Here is a 9328-nt window from a genome sequence, read left to right on the forward strand (position 1 = left end):
AAAAAAAAAAAAGAGGGGTGTTGAGGGAAAAACTCTGTATGCATGTAAAAACCTGAGCACGCAAGCATGTGTGTCAGCCCGTGTAGATACAGGCACGCCGGCGCTCTCCGGCTAACAGGGGCTGACAACTGCATGGGGTTTGACTGGACTGTCGCTGCAGCCGATGTGACAGCTGTACGGCCGGGCAACCTCTGTGCGCGCAGACACACATGCACGGGCATCGTCTCGTCTTCCCGATATGACGTGTAGATTCTCTCATCGACACATGCAACATGCTCCGACAGACTCATCTGTAAACACACGCCGAACCGTGTGTTGTTTGTTATGGTGGAGGTGGTGCATGGAAATATCATATTGAGATAGCAGAGTCTAATTACATAAACTTCTTTTTTTTGTTCTTTCAGTGGCTGAGGAGGGACTTTGGGAGTGCGGGCTGTCCTACGAGTGCAGGACCCTCCTGTTCAAGGCCATACACAACCTGCTGGAAAGGTAAAACCACCGTCACTGTATAGAAACTGTTTTTTAGGATCTGATTTATAGATGGGTTGCATATGCGACATAGTAAATACAACAAATAGAGGTTTCTAATTAGCATTATGAAACAGTATATAACAATAAACATGCACGTCAACAACTAGGACGCCTCTTGGTTTGGTTGTTTTAAAATAAAAAGTGAAATGTTCCTTTAAAGGAGAAGCTCTAATTGTTGAGAAATACTGCACATTATTAAAACTTAAACACCTATTCTCTTGTCTGATAAAGTATTTACTGCATGTCTTTATAGCGACGCGGTGCTTATAAACAGGGCAATTTTATTCCAATTATTGCTAAGTAACGCTGTGCGACTTTCTAAACGAACGAGACTTTTTGGATTTTATTCTAGAAATCGGCAAACAAAAAGAACTGCAAGTTACGCTGACAGACAGCTTCGGTTTTTCTTTCACGAGCCTCACCTTAATGAAATTATAATCTGAGCGCTGAATCACTTGCTCAAGTACCCAAAGCTCTCCTTTCTGAGTCAGAGCCATCTGTTAAATGAAGCAGCACATATTTGCTCTCTATTAAGTTAAGCATCAGTGATCATCATAGGGGGCAGGTTGAATTAACCTTCCTATTACCTTGAAGCTAACTCCTTTTATAGATCACTATTTCAACACTAGAGGGATCACTTCCACTTTCTCTTTCATGTGGTGCTGATAAAGCTGACCTCTGTCACAGGCTGTTAATATTCAAATAACTTTTTTATTATTGTTGTTATTATTCGTGATTAACACAGAAGTCATTGACAAATAAAGCATTTATGAGGAGTTCAATTTGTCCTTAATATGCTGAGCGACAACGTAAACAGTAACGAGCAATACTTAATTTTTATATTTTTTTAGGATGGCGTCAGTAATAAGTTCAGCAAAAATACAAAAAAAGAAATCAGCTAATCAGACCATACAGATGTTTTGTCGAGTTAGCAAAGTGACACATCTGCTACCAGATGTACTGTAGATTTATAACTGTTTTAAATGATTGAATTTGATTGTACTCTTATTATATAAATCGTCCTCATAGTCAGAGATAAAAGGGGAAATGTGATTATTGGTTTCTGTGTGGACTCGGAGAAGCAAAAAAAGTACAATAATTATAACATCTAATTAAATGTACACAACATTAGTGGAGTAGCCTCTGCACGGGGCTGAATACTTAATCCACTGAAACTGCCATTTAAAACATTTGCAAATCGTAAAGGTCGCAGTTCAGGATGTATGTTTTGTTGTGCGTCTGATCCAAGGTTTAAACTGTTGTGTTAATGATTTCACAATAGTTGATGGTAGTAAGGCTCTATCACATCCCTTTACATGGCAAAAATTTGACAGATTTTAAAAACTGCATCGCAAATTAAATCACAATACATCAGAAAAGTTGCAATTAAGTGTTTTCCTCAAATCATTCAGCTCTACATCCTGGAGGATCTAAAGGCAAAGTAATGACACCTAATAGCCGAGGACGTGTCTTGAAGGATGCAGTCGGCCTGAATAATTAGTCGAAATATGAAATCAGAATCGTGGTCCGGCCAAATGCAATATCCAAAATCCGAGGAGATGCAATTTTTGTGATAAAGTCAAAGTGTGTCACAAAGTATTATTATAAATGAGGCATTGTGCTGCTGCTGCAGCGATGCTCCAGTCAACAAATCATATTCTCCAGACATAAGGGAACAAGCTCGTTCTGTTCGGCCCGCTGCCTAAATCACATCATCATTTTGTGAAGAAAAGAAGAAAAGAAATGAATTTGAAAGAAATTGTGACTCATATTGCAATATCTGTGAAAATGATGTGATTTTAAGATGAGGTGAGACGAGAAAAACACACCTCGGTGATAGTTTGATGCACCTGTCATTCAAGAAGACACGAATGTAGCTCTCTGCAAAGCTGCTCTAATCAGTATCGGCATAACATTAGATGATGAGTGGATAGGAGCAAACTCACAGAGAACTCTCACCCTGAGTTTGCCCTCATCAGCGTCATTTCCAGATGCATGCAGCTGTTTTCATTACAAAGAGCTTAAGACCACCACTTTAGGCTAGGAACAAAGTTGATGACCTGCTGATGAACAGTGAGGCAGCCAAACAGTTGGATATTTTCCAGAGGAGCTGGTGGATGAAGTTTTAGCTTGATTTATCGAATGTTTTCTGAGATACGATCGCCCATTGACCCACTTGCAGCACACTTTTGCACAATGAAATTTGAGGCTGTTTGAACGACGGTATCTCAGGAGCTGTTAGAGATAAAAAAAACCTTGAATTTTTCAGTTGTTTATCATCACGGCATTGATTCAGAACTTCACAGTATCAACAATGCTTGGTCCCAATAATGCAAAATGCTTTCATTACCGATTGAGCAGGTATTTTGCTTGATAGGTTTCGAGATCCTATTTTAAACATCCACAGGTTACGATAAAGAAAAGCTTCAAACGAGCGAGAATAGGTTGAGAAGAAGATGAATTAATGATCTGACATGGAGCTGTTGTAGTTTGGCTGCTTATCAGACTTTACACAGCTCATACAGGCAGTTTAAAGTGACTGCGCACATTTTTTTTTAGCAACAGTTTCCTCCATGTACAGGTCAGTAAAATCACAGGATGTATAGATTCAGTGTCGGGGGTTACGCTGCAAACAGGAGCTGCTTCCATGTGATTCTGCCTTCTTTTAATTGGGCCAAAACCAAGCCCACAATTGTAAGCCCAAAAATGTTCATAGCAATGACAGTTTTTGAGTTTGGTGGATTGGAAGGAAATGTTAAACGTTGCCCCGTGTCTGCTGGATGTGCTAACGGACAGCTGAATGCTGATGTGTCCATTACATGATGATAACATGTTGTGTTTGTCCACATGTGGCAACAATGCGTCCACGCTGCATGTTTACTGCTGCGTAGGTTCTGTCCATAGATGTTTACACACATTTTTACATTTTCCAACTACACCTGTAGCAAAAATTGGATTTTAAGAGCCTGTCTTGTGGAGTATTGGCTTTACAATCAAGGCTGAAGTTAGTTATATCCTATTTGACTTTAATATCAACAAGAGTATTTTCTGAGCCAGTGGTTAGCAACTATCAAAGGATCTGGATTTGGAGGCTTTTCAGCATTAGCTTCAGCATTTACTCACAGTGATTGCTCCACAGGTATGGCACAGCGCTCGCTGCCTGATAGATATTCTTGTAAGGTCTCCAGTGAAGTGGCCCTGCTCGAGATGCACTGATAAGATATGCCAAATTGGCCAAATTGGCCGTCTAATAATACTGACCTTATTAGATGTGCTGGCCATCGGCCACGATGTGACCATCCCAATAAAGTTACCTCGTCAGTGTTATTATAAAATGAACCGACAGCTTATGTGCAATGTGCAGCCGTGGTCAGATAAGAAAATGTGTTGATAAGAATGCACCAAAGATGGTAGAGCCGTGGACTGAAAGCTTTGGGAAGCTGAGCCAGGCTGAGCGAGGAGGACTCCATGAAATCATTCTGTAATACCTCGACCCCGGTCAGAGGATTCAGCCGGGAATTCACTGGCACCTGCACACAGAGACGAGTCAAACTTGTGAGCGAGCCGTGTTTTGTCTGTGAAAGGAGACTGAAACGAGGTGGAGAGGTGCGCAGATGGCGGGATAGCCAAACAAGGAGCACCATCAGCGAGCTTGAACTTTGATGCGATCGCATTTTGATCCGATGAAAGGAAAGGTTTCTGGAAAGCTATGTGTAAAAGTGCAAACCACTTTAGGGAAAACAGATTAGAAGGAGATTACCTTTACTTTTCCTGCGCACTTGTCATAAACTCTGTATATCTTCGACTCACATTCGCGTTATGGCTCACATTCAGCCGAGCGACGGTCCCCGCTGCTGCATTTTAACCCTCCGAGCCTGAAGCGCTTTCTCGGCTCCTGTCACATTTTTACTCACTGTGGGCTCATTTTTCACTGCATTATAAAGTCCTGCACCTCCATGGGAACATCGTAACTACGGCTAGAAGGAGAGAGACTTTAAAAATGTCTGCCGTGCCGCACAACAAAGTTATAATGCCATAAAATGTCAAAAAAGGAAAAAATAGAAAGTCGGATTTCTGGAAATCTGGAATCAACATGTGCAACATTTTTCCGAGTGCTCACAGGTGTTACCAATTCTAGAAAAAATGTGACTCTATTTACATTTTTTTTTTGTTTCCACTTGTCTCATATCTGCTCTGTGTAAACACAGCCTGCACACTTCAATGAATATTCCCTGAATTCTGACCACATGAATGCTGGTTGCAGATGAGTCACCAGTGATTTCATGGTTGCACTGAGGAATGCACCATTTTTTTAGTTTTTTTTTTAACAGAGAGCAAACTGTTTATTTTTGGAGAATTTGTTGAATCGAGACACATTAAATATAATTACTTTTGATGAAATATCACAATTTGAAGCTCCGATTTGGTGATTTATCCAGATGGACTCACACGTCACGGAGGAGCAGGATGAGTCAAGGGTTGCTGGGAGGTTGAAAATCTGTTGATATTTTCTGTTTTTGCAAATTGCTGGCTCCGATTAATTCGAGCAATTTGTTCAAGCTAACAGTTGGAGGGTTAATAGCAATAAATAAAATCATAAAAATATCTAAACGGCAACGAGCCAAAGTTAAAGCAAATGTTCTTTTTTCAAGGTCTTGTGTGCCAATTGTGCTCGAGATAGAAAGTTATTTTTTAAAAAATGGTGTAAATTTTGCAAGGTCAACTTAATATAAAGACGCATTGCATTGTTTCTACTCGTTAAATTCAGAACAAGGCCATAAATTGGTAATATGGAAGCTGTCGTAAACCGTTCGCAGCACAAGCTCCAGTCTTTTAAAAAAAAAAAATCACCAGTGAGATGAATCAAAACCTCTTTGAGCCTCACAAGAATACTAATCACTGTCTGATTCTTTCACTGAAGTGCAGAACATTGCTCAGGTGTTTCTTTTAATCGATCATCCTCCTGTACATGCCTAGAGAGAGAGGTTGTCTATTGTGTAATGAATGCCTTTCTTTCTCTCCCCTTTCTTTCTCCTTCTATTCAACGCCGCAGATGTTTGATGGATAAAGGGTTTGTGCGGATCGGGAAGTGGTTCTTCAAGCCGCACGAGCTGGAAGGAAAGTCTTTGGGCAACAGGTGAGCAGAGACACAAACACATGCCTCGTTCGCGGGCGGCAAAAAGGACGTCTTTAGCGTGTTGTGTGTGCCTCATTCATGTACGAGAAATGTGCGTCCGTGTGCGTGCGTGTCAGAGTGTGACACGGCTCAGCAGCCAGAATGGCTTTCATGTGATTCAGCATTTGTTGAGTCTTCTCTCCTTGATGTTCCAGCAGCTGGTCCATGGTGTGAGACTATTAAAAACCAGAGCAGTGAATGGTGGTGAGAGGTGAGAGCATGACTGAGCTCTCACAGCTCCCTCTCGCTCGCTCTCTGGGTGAGGGGGAGGGTTGTTGTTGTGTGTTAGTGTGTGTGTGTGTGTGTTAGTGTGTGTGTGTGTGCGGGTGTCACGCTGTGTAACTGTGTAGGCAGTGTGGGAGTCAGACAGAGAGACTGAAACTGAGTAAAAAGAGGGGTGGGTGTGATGACAGTTCAACTTGTTGCTTCAGCCATTATAGTTCTCACAGTCTGCCCACTTCAGCTTTTTTTTTTTTTTTCTCCCTGCTGGTGAGGATGCAACATTCCTTGCAACTCTCACATAGCGGTGCTCGAATGCTTAAAAAGTATTTGAGGAAGTGGCTTTTACTGAACCGCTACGCTGTCAAAATGCTCATTTAAAAAAAATTCTATTACGCATCGCTTAGAAACGCAAACATCCTCCGTTTATTCCTATTTGCTCTGTAGTTGTTTTAACTCGAAACCTGCAAATTGCATTGTCATTCTAATGTGGTGCAAATTAGGAGACGCACAGGAAGCTGGCGCTCTAGAAAGTTGCTGACACAAGTGCAGTCTGCTGCGATGTGCTGTAGCAAACTTAGGTTTGGCTGTTCTGAGCAGGTGGAAGTCCCTCAGCGAGGCAAACGGCGTGACACATCTCGAGAGAGAGAGGGGGTGTGTGTGTGTGTGTGTCACTTGTTCTGCATATATCTGGGAAACACTGTCTGGGTGAGGAAGCCTGATGTGATTGTGACATCTTTGTATCTAAAATCAACTCTCGTGGTAAAATATACTGCATATACAGGTGATGAAATACATAATAGAATAGAATAATATATACAGATGTGGTGATTAGCACAAAGGCGGTCGCTGAATAAGGGCAGAGGTCAGCTGACTATTGACCTGGCTGATTATTTGATCTGATGTTTTTCCAATTAGAAGAATAGAATAGAATAAAACTTTATTAATCCCTTCGGTACAAGACGTCAGGGAAATTGCTAGTTATCTGTATTTAAAAACAAAAAGCAAACAAACAAAAATACATATATTAGTACATTTTAAAAAGTGCTTTTTTTGGCTCTGATGCAGCCTCCTCAGATTCCAATTTGCTTTATTGTCATTGCAACGAGTACAACGAAAAGTAAGGTGCAGGCCTTTCAGTGCAAAAAACAAAAAAACTTCGTAAACAACTGTTTCATGAGTTTATTTTTTAAAATAATTCTGTTGAACCACGGTTCAAAAGCAATGGCTGATTTTCATTGCTTATTTTTCATAGAATTTTTATTTATTTTTACTTTTGTCAGATTCAAGTTATTTCTGTGACTACTGTGGGTTTTGTCTTTCATTAACCGAGGGGTACCAACTATTTTGTCCACGTGTGTCTATACAATATGATATATATATTAAAAAAATATTTAAAAAAAATATTTATATAAAGATGAAATTAAATAATAAGCAATAAAAAAATCTCAGAAATCCTCATCCTCTCTTTCTACTCACTGCTTGGTCTTCTGCAACGTCCCACTCATTATAATTAAAGATATGTTTACCATAAATAAACAAAGGCATTTTAGAAAAAAAGATTAGCATTGGAAGTTTGTGTTATTTTAAAAAATTTCACACCAAAGTTTTCATCCTTACTGCACGCGTGCATCAATTCTAAATATCTCTTATCTGTGTCTTTCATTGCTACCAATCAGTATTCATCAACCCCTATTTTCCTCTACTTCATCAAATTAGCAAACGAGGTGACGTCTTCGAGCAGAAAGCGCCTCATCCGTCCAACAGAATCTTGAAGAAAACATAATGAGCACCGGAGCTGTTCTGGCACCTCACGCTGGCACATACAGACACTTTCTGTCGTTTCTATATTTAATTTGTCAACTGCCCGCGCAAACAATAACCTCTAATGGGTTGTCCATTATCTTATGTAAATGTAAGTGTATACATGGTTGTGGAGACGCGCGTCTTGCGAACACTTTATATTCCGCACACGCACGCTAAACTTGTCACATTGTACTAGACACACAAGGTGACCCCACTTTTAATTACCACGGATGATTTTTCTTCTTTTCTTTTTTTTTTTTTTTTTTGCAGAGGTTGTGATACCTGTGTTTTCCTGTCTGCTTGTGTTGTGTACATTATCCTGTTTGACATTGAAAAGGCTATCACTTTAATTTGAAGAGGAAAAAAAAAACCCTAAATGTGACCAAATATTTCCAACATTACCAGATGGGAGTAAAGCACACATGATTAGAGGTTCATTAAAAATCAGGAGGGAAAAAAAAAAACACACACACACACACACACACACACACACACACACACACACACACACACACACGGTGAATAAAACTAAAGAAGAATGAGTCAAGGAAAGTATCGGAGATTAAATAAGTTTTGTGTGGGAAGCGGGGAGGTGTGAAGACGCTGCGCCCCTGAATGCGTATACATACAAACACATGTTGAGATTTTCTCTTTTGGAAATTATGCCCGGCAGTTGTGCAGTGCTTAACGAGTGTGTGTGTGTGTGTGCGACTTTTTTTTTGTACATCACGCAATTCCTCTTTTCGACAGCTCCGTTTGAACATGTTGTCAGCTGGTACGCCCCCTGCTGAGCCAATCTCGAGTTGTTCTTTCAGTGAATTATTGAACATCCTGAAGGGAAAGACAGAGAGAGGGAGAGAGAGAAACAGAGAGAGAGAGGGAGGAAGAGAGAGAGAGAAGCCTCGCACACAAACAAACACAAATCTTATATGGATGTCTGTACATTCTGTGCCTGCACTCTGCTGCTTTTGCATGTATCACGTTGTGTAAGTCAAGCGTGGCAGTCTTCCCTTTTCCACACATCTCCACTTGCCTGATTCCAGCACACATGAATTCCTAAATTGCCCACCCACACACACACACACACATGACTATCCCTTGTTCCCCAACAATTGCAGTGTTGCCCCACAGTTGACAGTGTGAGCCTTAAGAGCCCCCTGCAGATCCCCCGGCCATCAGTGTTTTCACGCCACGAGGGAACATTGCTCAGTTGGGCATACAATGACCTCCTGCCTCAGCTGTAACCACCTTCTTCTTTGTCTCTCCCGCTCTTCCACCCTCGTGCCTTTTTAAAAAAAAAATCCCCAACAGGGGGCGCTTTTGCCCGCTTCCATCCGTGCCATGCCGCCTCACTCGTGCCAACTCCTGCGCCTTGGCACTGCCGCCTTTGTCGGGCTTATCTGGTGTTTATCTCGTACGTGTCCCCGGGGCACGGCGGGGATTGGTACATCAAGGAGAAGATTCCCAAACCAGCCTCACACCTCCCCCCCACCACCAACTTCCTCCAACCTCACCCCCCTCTGCTCATCCTACCTCCCCCCCCAAACACACACTCTTTCTCAACCCAACACTCCTGCTCTCTTTGTGTCTGAATGG

General features: G+C 41.4%; 1 protein-coding gene across 1 annotated transcript in view; it reads left to right on the forward strand.

The window, feature by feature from the left end:
- Positions 1-9328, forward strand: part of LOC103368304 (mediator of RNA polymerase II transcription subunit 13-like) — a gene marked incomplete at its 3' end in the record, with an annotated part of 69622 nt that overhangs the window by 53370 nt on the left and 6924 nt on the right. The window contains exons 3-4 of the mRNA XM_008296634.1: positions 405-489; positions 5585-5668. Of these exons, the coding sequence (XP_008294856.1) occupies positions 405-489; positions 5585-5668 (169 nt within the window). The remainder of the gene's footprint in view (positions 1-404; positions 490-5584; positions 5669-9328) is intronic.

Source organism: Stegastes partitus, unplaced genomic scaffold (genome assembly GCF_000690725.1).
Source record: "Stegastes partitus isolate 25-593 unplaced genomic scaffold, Stegastes_partitus-1.0.2 Scaffold1142, whole genome shotgun sequence".
Classification (NCBI taxonomy): domain Eukaryota; kingdom Metazoa; phylum Chordata; class Actinopteri; family Pomacentridae; genus Stegastes; species Stegastes partitus.